Here is a 15,195-nt window from a genome sequence, read left to right on the forward strand (position 1 = left end):
GCTGCTCTCCGGAGCTCTGTACAGGCTTCCCGGCACTTGAAATCCCCGACAGACTATCTTTGCTGGTAATGAGGGTTGAAGACTATGCCTCCAGCAAGAAATTGCTATGATTGGCTGAGCCATTCAATGAATGGCTGTGATTGGCCAAACGCCTCAGCCAATTAGAGCAATTTCTTGCTGAAGGCAGGGTCTTCAATCCCCGTTATCGGAAAAAGATGCTTTGTCAGGGATGACATGTGCAAGGGTAGCTTGTACAGAGCTACAAAAAGTAGTGGCAGGGACCCGACGGCGGCAGCTAGGTGAGTATTGATTTTTTTTTTCTCAGGTAGTGAAGCTAGGGCATTTAACACTGCCAAAAACGTGGTACCAAGTTGTGCCGCGTGTTTGGCAGCGCTGAACTTGGTGCCCATTCATTTCAATGGGCAACGCAGAGCCAAAAAAGGCCAAAGATAGAATATGCATTGCTGTCAAAGCGCAGTGTTGGAAATGTTGCGTTTTGACACTTGTGTGAACAACCTCAATGAAGTGAATGGGAGCGTTGTACAGCGTTTAGAGCTTCGCTGAAAAAGCAGCGCTAAATGCTGTACAAAAATGCCTGTGTAAGGGAGGCCTAAAAACTGCAGAAAGATGTCGTGGTTTAAAATTTATACAACAGCAAAAGATTAAAAAAGCACTAAAAGCAATAAAATGGCACATCATTAGCTGAAAACAAAATGATAATCATAAAAAATAGTCTCACGATTCATACAGTACGTAATGTTGGAGGTGGCCGACAATAAGACAGAAATAGGAAACATCCCATCCTTGAAATAACATTTTACTTTACTTTCAATTTTATTCCATTTTTTAACCAATCAAAGACCGAATTATATTTCTGAGCTACAAAATCTGCAAATCAAATCGATTATTTTAGATTTCAAATTCCAGTAAGTTATTAGACTATAATATCACCACTTACATTGTTTGGATCATTCAGTGATTCCCCCTCAGATGAGGCTTCTTGATATATATCCTTTAGTTGAGGATAATTTACAGGCTGCACAATACTGAAGTCTTGTTGTTCCGGGACCGGGGGTAAATGAGTTTGGTAGCTCTGCCCCTGGGACCCTGGAGGAACCATCCTGACCTCCATGTACTTTAAGGTCCCGTCTGTGTTCAGGTACAGAGCCGGCTGATACTGATCTGTGTAGGGTTTGGATTGGGATCCACCAAGTAAACAGCAACTACTGCCCCAATCATAACTGTCCTTCCTCAGACACTTCACCAATAATATCATGAAGGTAACAAGTGACACTAAGCTGATGGCCACCAGGGAGATGATTAAATACAGAGTCATATCTGATGGGGGTTTGGAATTTGTCAGGAAGTCCCCAGATTTCGGTCTTTCCACTATAACCTCATCTGCCATACTGACAAGTACCGTCACTGTGGTGGATAATGGAGGACTCCCCTGATCACTGATAGAAATGACAAGTTGTTGCTCCATGTTCTCGGCTTCCTGGAATCCTCTTACAGTTCTCACCTCTCCGGTGTGTTTAGACACCTGAAATGATGAGTAATTGATGGGGTGGATGAGAGTAAAGAGCAGCCAGGCATTGTGACCAGAGTCCAGATCCACTGCGGACAGTTTTGTCACCAGATATCCGGCACTTGTAGACTTTGGGATCCTCTCTTGGACAATGAGGTCTTCAGAGTGTTCTGGATACAGCAGGGTGGGGGGATTGTCATTTGTATCCAGAATGAAGAGAAAGACGGGAACAGTGGAAGATAACTGTGGAGATCCTGAGTCTACCACCTTTATGGTGATTTGTAAAACCTGGATCTGCTCATAGTCAAAGGAACGCTGAGCGTATATATTCCCATCATTAGAATGAATGTAGACAAAGGAGGAGACAGAGGAGCTGTCAATCTGACTCTCCACTATGGAGTAAACCAGATCAGAATTAACCCCCTCATCTAGGTCGCTAGCAGATACTGTACATAGGAGAGTCCCTGGGTCACTGTTCTCCTTAATGAAAGCATTATAAGTAGACTGTGTGAACAGCGGAGCATTATCATTAATATCTGACACCCTAAGGGTGACGCTGGTTTTACTGTATAGAGGGGGAGACCCTAAATCAGAGGCTGTCAGCTCTATAGTGTATTGGGGGGTTTCCTCTCTATCCAGATTCCCGTCTGTCACCAATGCATAACGATTCTGATGAGATCTTATTCTAAAAGGCACATTTGGTGATAGATTTAGTCTTATTTCTCCATTCTTTCCAGAATCCTTGTCATTTACATTAATAAATCCTACAATTGTCCCTATTAGGGCATTTTCCGGAATATCATTAGCCACTGAGGTAAATGTAATTTCAGGGGAATTATCATTTATATCTTCTATTTCCACTTGTATAAGGCAGTCGCCTTGTAATCTTGGAAGTCCTTTGTCTATTGCCTTAACAGATAATTCATAAAAGCTTTTTTCTTCAAAATCAATAATTCCATTGACATAAATCTCACCACTATTTTCTTTCAAAGTAAAAAAATGTCTTGCCGATTTAGATGTGTGGCCATCATAGGAATACTCAATCTCCCCATTTGCTCCGTCATCCTGATCTGTTGCATTCAGGGTTAATATGACAGTTTTCAATGGCAGATTCTCCCTTATACTGACCTTATAAACCGACTGATTAAAGACTGGAGGATTATCATTAATATCTAATACAAGGACTGTTATTCTGCAGGTCCCTGATCTGGCCGGTTCTCCTCCATCAATAGCTGTGAGAATGAGGTGATGTTCTTGTTTCTCTTCTCTATCTAAAACCTTCTCTAGTATCAGCTGAGGGATGAGCGTTCCGTCCTTACGATTCTTCACAGACAATGAGAAATAAGGATTTGCATTCAGTGTATACTGACTGACACCATTCACACCGACATCTAAATCCTCAGCAATCTCTAATGCAAACCGAGTGCCAGGAGTTGTTAGAAGCTCTGTGATCTCAATATTGTAATCATATGACAAGAATGTGGGAGAATTATCATTAATATCCAGAATCTCTATCTCCAGACTAATAAGCTCCAGAGGATTCTCAGCCACAACCTCTAACTGCAGTAAGCAGCGGGGACTAGATCCACACAGGCTCTCCCTATCAATCCTCTCCTTCACAACCAACCCTCCATTGTCCTGATTTACACTGAAATATTGTTGGGATTGCTCAGATCTCAGATGGATCCTGCGCTGAGAGAGCTCTGCACGTTTTATCCCCAGATCCTGAGCTACATTTCCTACCAATGTCCCCGGCTCAGACTCCTCAACAATAGAATAACGCAGCTGCCCAGAGACCCAGCCCCAGCTACAAAGGAGAAAGGAGCAGACTACTTGCCATTTCCAGCACTGACAAAAGCCTCTGATGTCCATATCTTAAATGATTGCCTTGATATTTGATGTCATGTAGATGCTGTGTAATCCCAGCTGCATGAGGATCATGAATTTATCTGTCCATATTCCCAAAAATATAATCCATCTGAGGAAAACAATCATCCACGGGGCTCTCATCAGCGCTGCAGCTCTTCTTTGTGTGAGAGAAACGATGGGAGGGTGAATCACTGAGCCAGGGGGAGGAGAGCGCAGGGCTGACATGAGCATATTCTCTAGTGCTGCTGAAATGAAGGATTGGATGACAAGACTACCCTCTACTGGCCAATAGTGAGAATGCAGTATAGAAGTAGAACACAAAAGTAGAATATAAACATTTGAATAATCTGCTGTAGTTATAAAGTTTTATGTAAATATTTTAGTATAATACATGTTGTGCTACTAAAGAAATTTAAAGTTGAACTATAGAGTAAAGTATTATGCACTGTATACACAATATTTATGAAACTGCCAACATATCTACATATTATAAATGTACTGCTCATAGTATCACTATTCCTTGGTATTCCAGCAGTTTAAACACTAAGAAATAAAAGTTATTAATATGGAATTATTGTGTTTATAGCAGAAAATATTTATTTCTATAGCTGCTTACAAAATCTTAAAGAGAGTTGAAGTGGTTGGAGCTGTGTCTTTTTTCAACCTATGTAACTAATTACCTATGTAAGTCAGGATATCTCTTAATTCTGTATATGGTGTAAACTAACATATTGTTGGGGCCCTGATACCCTGGTGAAGTTACAACATCTATGGGCCATCAAGTTTAAGCAGATGGTTCTAGAATACTCCTGCATTTTTCCTTCAGTCTCCATAAAGTATCTTTATATATCCTCTTTACATAGGCAGATATATTATATGGCATATATCTCTGCAAGTGTCTAAAATGGGTAAGAATACAGGGCACTGTGGTTCTTTCTCATCACTTCACCATCCACCTAATCATACATTATTTGTATGTGTATCATATTTGTGTGTTTTACAATCAGATAACATCAGCATGCTTATGATTTACATGTATGGGGCCTTTTAAATGAAAGAATTAGCGTTCATTAAATTATTGAATTGTGCGAAACTGAGCCATAATTGTCCAGTGTGAACACGGGCAGTGAATGAATGATAATTAGTTTACTTATCGCTCTTCGTTCATATTATGCAGGCATAAAAATCATTGTTTAGATGTTTGCAAGTCTTTACATGTAAAAAGTCAATCATTCAGTCATTCCCATTCACTGGCTTGGTCACCATTCGTTCATTCCAATGATTTCTCTTGTAAAAGGGCAATATCTCAGTGTATGAGATGAATACACACAGTGGTTGTTAGTATCTGAGCTTAAATAGAGGAAAGGCTCACAATATATATAATATAACAAAGATCCTAAAATAGCAAAAACTTAAAGCAAATAATTTTTTCCTGTTTCTCCATATATCTAGGATTCAGATATTTTTCAATGATCCACCATTGATAGATATTTACTATAAACAAATCCTATGGAAATGCATGCTACTTTCTTATGATTATTATAGTTTACCACCATGCTACTTTCTTCATTAAACAATATAAGACTATTTGTATAGTTGTAACATCATAAATAAATAATTTTACCATATAGGAGCCACATATCACTTCTGCCCATGGTAGAAGCACCAGGTCCTGCTATAATGTTAGAAAGCAAGAATGACTGCTGCACAATGACCAAGCAGCAGGTAAAGTCTACTACATGCAGTGAGAATTGATCATCATTAGAGATGAGCGAGCATACTCGCTATAGACAATTACTCGATCGAGCATTGCCCTTAGCGAGTACCTGCCCGCTCGGGAGCAAAGAATCGGCTGCCAGCGGCGGGCGGGGAGCGGCGGGGGAGAGCGGGGAGGAACGGAGGGGAGAACTCTCTTTCCCTCTCCCCCCCCCCCCCCCCCCGCTCCCCCCTGCTCATGGCCGCAACTCACCTGTCACCCGCGCCGGCAGCCGAACCTTCTCTGCCAAGCGGGGAGATACTCGCTAAGGACAATGCTCGATCGAGTAATTGTCTATAGCGAGTATGCTCGCTCATCTCTAATCATCATCCTTTGAGCGTAGACAGGCGAAAACTATCATTATTGAGAAGTATCTCAAATATGGGCAAAGTCCAATGCAGTATGTCCCTGAACAGAAGTTATCCAAAGCTAACAACAGTCTCATTCGTGAGAAATGTCTCATATGCTGTAGATTTGTCTAAGCATTAATAGATATGCAAAATGAAAACAAAGGTTCGGTACGGTGATAGCCAGTAGAGTCAAATGTGATTGTTCCCAGCAAGAGAAACCACGTAATCTTGTAGATATGATACATATGCAAAATCTCAGGAAAGAGAGAACCACAGGAAAGACGAACTAGGGGGCGCTACCGATGTAGTATATTCAATGAAGGAAACCAGAATATGAATGACACAAATGACTATTACTCTCAACTGATTCAGTTGTGTTTGGATGTACACAGCTACATAGAAGGCACTTCAAGAAGAGAGTCAGAAGGGCTGGTGAGTCCAGGATGAGGGGCTGCAATCTATTTCAGGGTCACGAAGACAGCCATGCACTGGGCTCAAAGCTGGGCACAATATTCAAAATAAAACAACCACCAGCCACTGTCGCTGAGTCAACAGATGCAATGACAAAATGACTCCGAAATAAAAATCTTCTTTTAATATATAAAAAATAGGATCAAGCTGCGTGTTTCCACCCTGGACAGGTGTCTTCCTCAGGCATAACAGAATAAGGTAACCACATACACACGGATTATCGCCACAGATTTCGCAGTGACATATCACTCGTGGACAGGAGGCCTAAAACTTATGGTTTTACACAGCAATGATAAAGTTAAATGGATTGTTTGTTCTATAGTTTTGGGCTCTCTATGCTCAAAACTACATAAAAAATATGCTCAGTATGGTGACAGACCGCTGCTTCGGTGCTCCAGCACCACGGAAATTGACAGGCGATGTGTCAAGGCCTGAAAACTAGTATCGAAGCCCCCGGCAAGTTTACAGAACATCATTGATGTCATCCCTGTTGGGCCTTCTATTGGCGACAGTAGTCAAATGGGTAAACAACCCATATGCCTGCTGCCGTCAAAGCCAACTGAAGACCTAGCGAAGCAGCAGGGGGGGGGGGGGGGGGCAGGAGGAGGAGAGAGGGGGGCAGTGAGGCAGTGTATGGAGTACTGTGGTATTTTATAAATATATTATGCATCCCCCACTGCCACCAACGTAATCAGTACTCAGAAAGACCATTTTAAATACACTTTCAGGTTCTTTGGATGTAAAGAGTAACTATATATTGTATGTATGATCAAATTGTAAACCCTTTCTTAGTCTGGCAAAGCAATAGCAGGAACTTAACCCTTTACAATCCACTGTCTGACGTCTAAAGACATTCTGATTGAAGGCTATACAGCTCCGATGTTGGAAGACGCCCTGCAGGGTATTCTTACTGTATATTACTGGTGGCTCTGTTGTCAGGGGCCTCTCCAGGATGTCCCATACTGCAGTACTGGCTCCAGACAGCAGATTGCGCCATTGTATAATGGCAGAAAGAGAAAGCCCCCTAGGAAACCCTGAATCCAAAATTGGATTGCAAAGGGTTAAAAGTATCTACATCCCTGTATCTTTATTGTAAGTGTATTTTTCATGCCTAAGTAAGAATATCTAATAATAATAACATTACATTAGGTATCATAGCATATCACAACATATTTATGCATATTCATAATATAGTGACCAGCTTCTGTTATCTGCTGCAGGTAACCACTGCATTAGAAGAAGGTATATTTTATTACAGAATACCAATTACGGACTAAATGAATAAAACTGAATTATCACACTATAATTAATATAAATATCTAATCACCCATAACAAATTTCTTAAAACAAGATCCAGGGATTGTGGTAAGACAAGACGTGATACCACTGGGTTTAACTACAATAGCTCACCAGCAAAGTATCTCTTCATACAAATATTGAACTTCCTAAGCGGCATAACTTTGTACAGTTCTACAAGGGGATAGGAGAAGACTAGAATAAAAGGAAGCGGTATTGGTACAATTTAGAAATTCACTTCACCCTATTATTCCAAAGGAAGATAAAACATCCATAAGGCATAAACCAATCTGCTCTAAAAAGGAATCATCACAAGTGAAGATAAGACTGGATCAACATTAAAATCAAGAAATCTGCATATTTACTGTATATGATTAAATGTTATTTTGTTCTAACAAATCATCAAAGCATTCTGAAGCCATTCACTACTACAGTGACCAGATATAACTATAACCTCAAGACCAAAGGCTGTTGTAACAACCATAATTATTTGTATCGATGACAATTTATATGTATATAGTATAACTAATATATTTCTATTTTACGCTTGGCATTTAAACTACTTTGCATGTTATCATACTACAATATCACCACTTACATTGTTTAGATCATTCAGTGATTCCCCCTCAGATGAGGCTTCTTGATATATATCCTTTAGTTGGGGATAATTTACAGGCTGCACAATACTGAAATCTTGCTGTTCCGGGGCCGGGGGTAAATGAGTTTGGTAACTCTGCCCCTGGGACCCTGGAGGAACCATCCTGACCTCCATGTACTTTAAGGTCCCGTCTGTGTTCAGGTACAGAGCCGGCTGATACTGATCTGTGTAGGGTTTGGATTGGGATCCACCAAGTAAACAGCAACTACTGCCCCAATCATAACTGTCCTTCCTCAGACACTTCACCAATAATATCATGAAGGTAACAAGTGACACTAAGCTGATGGCCACCAGGGAGATGATTAAATACAGAGTCATATCTGATGGGGGTTTGGAATTTGTCAGGAAGTCCCCAGATTTGGGTCTTTCCACTATGACCTCATCTGCCATACTGACAAGTACCGTCACTGTGGTGGATAATGGAGGACTCCCCTGATCACTGATAGAAATGACAAGTTGTTGCTCCATGTTCTCGGCTTCCTGGAATCCTCTTACAGTTCTCACCTCTCCGGTGTGTTTAGACACTTGAAATGATGAGTAATTGATGGGGTGGATGAGAGTAAACAGCAGCCAGGCATTGTGACCAGAGTCCAGATCCACTGCGGACAGTTTTGTCACCAGATATCCGGCACTTGTAGACTTTGGGATCCTCTCTTGGACAATGAGGTCTTCAGAGTGTTCTGGATACAGCAGGGTGGGGGGATTGTCATTTGTATCCAGAATGAAGAGGAAGACGGGAACAGTGGAAGATAACTGTGGAGATCCTGAGTCTTCCACCTTTATGGTGATTTGTAAAACCTGGATCTGCTCATAGTCAAAGGAGCGCTGAGCGTATATATTCCCATCATTAGAATGAATGTAGACAAAGGAGGAGACAGAGGAGCCGTCAATCTGACTCTCCACTATGGAGTAAACCAGATCAGAATTAACCCCCTCATCTAGGTCGCTAGCAGATACTGTACATAGGAGAGTCCCTGGGTCACTGTTCTCCTTAATGAAAGCATTATAAGTAGACTGTGTGAACAGCGGAGCATTATCATTAATATCTGACACCCTGAGGGTGACGCTGGTTTTACTGTATAGAGGAGGAGACCCTAAATCAGAGGCTGTCAGCTCTATAGTGTATTGGGGGGTTTCCTCTCTATCCAGATTCCCGTCTGTCACCAATACATAACGATTCTGATTAGATCTTATTCTAAAAGGCACATTTGGTGATAGATTTAGTCTTATTTCTCCATTCTTTCCAGAATCCTTGTCATTTACATTAATAAATCCTACAACTGTCCCTATTAAGGCATTTTCTGGGATATTATTAATCACTGTGGAAAATGTTATTACTGGGGGATTATCATTGACATCTTCTATTTCCACATGAACTATACAGTTTCCTTTTAATTTAGGGAATCCTTTATCTTCTGCCTTAATGGATAATTCATAAAAATTTAACTCTTCAAAATCTACAAGGTTATTAACATAAATTTCTCCAGTTTGCTGATTTAAAGCAAATAACCTTTTAGCAGACTCAAATGTGTGATCCTCAAAGAAGAACTCAATCTCCCCATTTGCTCCGTCATCCTGATCTGTCGCATTCAGGGTTAATATAACAGTTTTCAATGGCAGATTCTCCCTTATACTGACTTTATAAACTGACTGATTAAAGACTGGAGGATTATCATTAATATCTAATACAAGGACTGTTATTCTGCAGGTCCCTGATCGGGCCGGTTCTCCTCCATCAATAGCTGTGAGAATGAGGTGATGTTCTTGTTTCTCTTCTCTATCTAAAACCTTCTCTAGTATCAGCTGAGGGATGAGCGTTCCATGTTTATGACTCTTTACTGACAATGAGAAATAAGGATTTGTATTCAGTGTATACTGACTGACACCATTCACACCGACATCTGAATCCTTTGCAAGCTCTAAGGCAAACTGAGTGCCAGGACTTGCTACTAATTCTGTGATCTCTATAATTCGATCATTAGATGAGAATGTTGGAGAATTATCATTAATATCCAGAATCTCTATCTCCAGACTAATAAGCTCCAGAGGATTCTCAGCCACAACCTCTAACTGCAGTAAGCAGTGGGGACTAGATCCACACAGGCTCTCCCTATCAATCCTCTCCTTCACAACCAACCCTCCATTGTCCTGATTTACACTGAAATATTGTTGGGATTGCTCAGATCTCAGATGGATCCTGCGCTGAGAGAGCTCGGCCCGTTTTATCCCCAGATCCTGAGCTACATTTCCTACCAATGTCCCCGGCTCAGGCTCCTCAACAATAGAATAACGCAGCTGCCCAGAGACCCAGCCCCAGCTACAAAGGAGAAAGGAGCAGACTACTTGCCATTTCCAGCTCTGATAAAAGCCTCTGATGTCCATATCTTAAATGATTGCCTTGATATTTGATGTCATGTAGATGCTGTGTAATCCCAGCTGCATGAGGATCATGAATTTATCTGTCCATATTCCCCAAAATATAATCCATCTGAGGAAAACAATCATCCACAGGGCTCTCATCAGCGCCGCAGCTCTTCTTTGTGTGAGAGAAACGATGGGAGGGTGAATCACTGAGCCAGGGGGAGGAGAGCGCAGGGCTGACATGAGCACATTCTGTAGTGCTGCTGAAATGAAGGACTGGATGACAAGACTACCCTCTACTGGCCAAAAGTGAGAATGCAGTACATAAGTAGAACAGAATTGGATTGAAATGTACTAAAAATCCAATCCAGTTATGAAGCTTTTTGTATACATTTCAGTGCTATATAAATTGTGCTTCACATTAGATCTGAATTTAATTAATGAAAATAGGGAAAACTATTGTAAAAATTATAAAATACACCTTGGTAATCAATAGAAAAAATTGGTATTATTCTCAATAAGGGAAGTAAAATATTCATATATATTTACATGCTTGCAGCATTCCTCATATTTATAAAACTACTAGCATACTTATGTTTTAATAATGTTGTGTTTAATGTTATTAGTATTCTATAGTATGCTAACATTAGAACACTGGGAAATAAGTGTTATTAATATAGCATTATTGTGTTAATGATAGAGACTAATATTTTGTGCAGCCTCATGTGAAGCACTGCATGGACGATTAAGTTGGAAAACATTTAGGTATAGGGTGCAAACAGTTCCTATGTGGTAGTGCAAATCAAGTCGTCCATCTCTGCTCACAGATGAGCCACGGACCCATTCACACCTATATTATGGTATTCCATCACTATTCTATCTCTGGTCCAATTTTGGAGCAGAAAAATGGAATTAAACATTTCTGTTTTTTCCCCTCACTGTCCATGGAGTTATAATAAATAAATCAGATTGCTGTCTGTTGGCTTCTCTTTCTTTATGTTTCAGTTTTCATGCCAAAAGGAATAGCGCAGCATGTAGTGCTATATGTTCTGGTTAAAAAAACGAAGACATAATGGAATGAAAGCTGACAGCAATCAGTGTAACCCATTTGAAAGCAATGGGGAAGAAACCTGAAAATTTTAAATTCTTCTTTCTGTTTCAAAAACAAAACAGAGAAACCAAATTGTGATAGAATGCCCTAATGCAGGTGGGAATTCAGCCGTAATAAGTGATAATGGTGGATGATCATTCAGATCCTCGCTGCATGGTGGGAATCTGAACAATAATCATAGTGCAAATGCATGCAGCAACTCAATGACAAACCAGAATTCGTTTGCTTTACTATTGCCCAGTTTCTGCGACGATCGACCCGTGTAATCAGGCAGTCATTCATCTATGAATGACTGTTTACTGTGAATGGAGGCGAGCGGGCCGGAACGATCCCCAGTGCACTTCGGCTCCATTCAATGAGTGATAACGGCACAGGAATTCACTCTCACACGGTGTCGGTAATCGTGGTAAAAAGCACATGCGTGAGAGTGGCCTAAACAGATATAAGACAAATACAATACTGCAGCTTTTACTGAGAAAACTAAAGCAATGAATGGCTGAGTGCTGTCTGTGATTGGCTGAGCGCTCAGCCAATCAGAGCCACACTTTCAGAAGGCGGGGATTTTTAAATCTTCGGCCAGCAGATGGTGCTTCAGAGCAGTCCTGTGGAGCCAGAAAGAAGACGCGCCGGAGCCCCGGCAGTGGCAGAGAGGTGATGTATATATATTTTTTTATTTTTAAAAAGCATCTAGGAGTGATTTTCAGGGATGGGATTATATTTCAAGCCCTTCCCTGAAAATCACTGCGGGGGTTGCCTGCATTCCATTGCTGTCAATGGGGTGGCTGCTGTGTCGGCCTGATTGAAAGCAATGGGCACGGAGCTATGGTCAGGCACATTTTGCATATCCATGAAGCGCATTTTTTTTTGCGCACATAGGTGCGCAAAAAGAAATGTTTGATTGGCTGAGCCCTTACTATGTAATATGTGGTGAATAGAGTCATCGATTTTCATTGAAGCAGTCACATTAGCGCATATACATTACATATTATACGTGTGTGAAAAAGAACGCAGCATGTTCTATTTCCCTGCATATTACGTGCTTACAGCCCTCTTGTTCTGGGATACGTATTAAACGCTGTACATACGTAATACATTGCATGTATGCAGCGTTGAATACACAATGCTGCTACGAGACAGAGCGGGTAATTTATAAGAAAAAGAGACTAGTGAGATACTCTGCTATGCACAGTGCACAATCACTGCGATACAAAGCGATACCCGATTGACTCCCAGCTCACACGGCAGTGAAACCCTGTATAATACATGCGGCCGTGGAATGAGCCCTTATTATACGCTATACATATACAATACATTGCATATGTGCTGCTTTGAATACAGAACGCTGCGATGAAACAGCGAGGAATTAAAAATAAAAAGGAAACTATTCACTCTGCTTATGACAGCATGTGTGAGATACATTGTTATGTGCATTGCGCATTTGCTGCCATACACAGTAATAGCCGGCTCACATGGCGGTAAAACGCTGTGCGGTACACGCAGCATTTTACACAAATGGCCGTAGAATGAGCTATAAGTAACGAACTTCAGTCAATTTGGATGTAAAGAATAACTATATGTCTGACCTAAATGTAATCTTCTGGCAGATTGTCAAATCAATGGCGGGAGCGTGAAAGTATCTACATCCCCGTATGTATGCTATTGGGCAATTTCTCTTGCATAAAAATGTTCAACATTAAGGTAGCGTTAAGTATTATAGCATATCACAGCCTATTTGTACCCATCTGTGATATGCCCTACAGGTTCTGATTAGAGATGAGCGAGCACCAAAATGCTCGGGTGCTCGTTACTTGAGACGAAATTTTCGCGATGCTCGAGGGTTCGTTTCGAGTAACGAACCCCATTGAAGTCAATGGGCGACTTGAGCATTTTTGGATATCGCCGATGCTCGCTAAGGTTTTCATTTGTGAAAATCTGGGCAATTCAAGAAAGTGATGGGAACGACACAGCAACGGATAGGGCAGGCGAGGGGCTACATGTTGGGCTGCATCTCAAGTTCCCAGGTCCCACTATTAAGCCACAATAGCGGCAAGAGTGCCCCCCCCCTCCCAACAATTTTTACTTCTGAAAAACCCTCATTAGCAAGGCATACCTTAGCTAAGCACCACACTACCTCCAACAAAGCACAATCACTGCCTGCATGACACTCTGCTGCCACTTCTCCTGGGTTACATGCTGCCCAACCCCCCCCCCCGCACGACCCAGTGTCCACAGCGCACACCAAAGTGTCCCTGCGCAGCCTTCAGCTGCCCTCATGCCACACGCTGGCCTCATAGCCACACCACCCTCATGTCTATTTATAAGTGTGTCTGCCATGAGGAGGAACTGCAGGCACACACTGCAAAGGGTTGGCACGGCCAGGCAGCGACCCTCTTTAAAAGGGGCGGGGCGATAGCCCATAATGCTGTACAGAAGCAATGAGAAATCCAATCCTGTGTCACCTCCATCTGGAGCTGCACACGTGAGCATAGCAATGGGGAACCTATGTGCCACACACTATTCATTCTGTCAAGGTGTCTGCATGCCCCAGTCAGACCGGGGTTTTTTATATAGTCACAGGCAGGTACAACTGCGCAATGGGAATTCCGTGTGCACCCACAGCATGGGTGGCTCCCTGGAACCCACTGGCTGTACATAAATGTATCCCATTGCAGTGCCCAGCACAGCTGAGGTAACGTCAGGTTTAATGCAGGTGGTCTTCGGCCCACACTGCATGCCCCAGTCAGACTGGGGTTCTTTAGAAGTGGACACATGGAGTTACAACTCCGTGTGGACCGACAGCATGGGTGGGTCCCAGGAAGCCACCGGCGGTACATAAATATGTCCCATTGCAGTGCCCAGCACAGCTAAGGTAATGTCCGATTAAATGCAGGTGGTCTTCGGCCCACACTGCATGCCCCAGTCTGACCGGGGTTTTTAATACATAGACATTTGCAGGTACAAATCCCTAATGTGAAGTCCCTGTGGACGGACAGCATTGGTGGCTCCCTGGAACCCCCCGCGGTACATAAATATATCCCATTGCAGTGCCCATTACAGCTGAGGTAACGTCAGGTTTAATGCAGGTGGTCTTCGGCCCACACTGCATGCCCCAGTCAGACTGGGGTTCTTTAGAAGTGGACACATGGAGTTACAACTCCGTGTGGACCGACAGCATGGGTGGCTCCCTGGAACCCACCGGCGGTACATAAATATATCCCATTGCAGTGCCCAGCACAGCTGACGTAACGTCAGCTTTAATGCAGGTGGGCTAAAAATTACTAGGATTACAATGTAGGCGAGGGCCCAAAAAAATTGGTGAACCAACAGTACAAATGTACTTCAGAAAAATTGCCCATGCCCAACCAAGAGGGCAGGTGAAACCCATTAATCGCTTTGGTTAATGTGGCTTAATTTGTAACTAGGCCTGGAGGCAGCCCAGTTAAAATAAAAATTGGTTCAGGTGCAAGTTTCAACACTTTATTGAATTGAGAATTGAAACGTATAAACATTGTTTACAAAATTTATATGACTGAGCCTTGTGGGACTAAGAAAAATTGCCCGTTCGGCGTGATTACGTGAGGTTTCAGGAGGAGGAGCAGGAGGAGGAGGATGAATATAATACACAGATTGATGAAGCTAAAAGGTCCCCGTTTTTTATGGTGATAGAGAACGATGCTTCCATCCGCGGGTGCAGCCTACGTATTGTTTAGGTATCGCTGCTGTCCGCTTGTGGAGAAGAGAACTCTGGAGAAATCCAGGGTTTGCTCATCTTTATGATTGTAAGCCTGTCGGCAC

The 15,195-nt window shown here is 42.2% G+C and overlaps 2 protein-coding genes across 9 annotated transcripts in view; both read right to left on the minus strand.

Moving 5' to 3' along the window:
• Positions 1 to 15,195, minus strand: part of LOC136611234 (protocadherin gamma-C5-like) — a 403,514-nt gene that overhangs the window by 218,495 nt on the left and 169,824 nt on the right. The window contains exon 1 of one of the 8 annotated variants that reach the window (XM_066590603.1): positions 7,869 to 10,394. The exons of the other annotated variants lie outside the window; for them this stretch is intronic. Within the exon in view, the coding sequence (XP_066446700.1) occupies positions 7,869 to 10,310 (2,442 nt within the window). The 5' untranslated portion in view covers positions 10,311 to 10,394. Of the gene's footprint in view, positions 1 to 7,868; positions 10,395 to 15,195 lie in introns of those variants that run through there. 8 annotated transcript variants of the gene reach the window in all.
• On the minus strand, positions 935 to 3,508 carry LOC136613120 (protocadherin gamma-C5-like). The gene has a single exon (XM_066593976.1). It carries the CDS (start codon positions 3,398 to 3,400, stop codon positions 935 to 937), a length of 2,466 nt encoding a protein of 821 aa, XP_066450073.1. The 5' UTR covers positions 3,401 to 3,508.

Source organism: Eleutherodactylus coqui, chromosome 2 (assembly GCF_035609145.1).
Source record: "Eleutherodactylus coqui strain aEleCoq1 chromosome 2, aEleCoq1.hap1, whole genome shotgun sequence".
NCBI classification, from domain to species: Eukaryota; Metazoa; Chordata; class Amphibia; order Anura; family Eleutherodactylidae; genus Eleutherodactylus; species Eleutherodactylus coqui.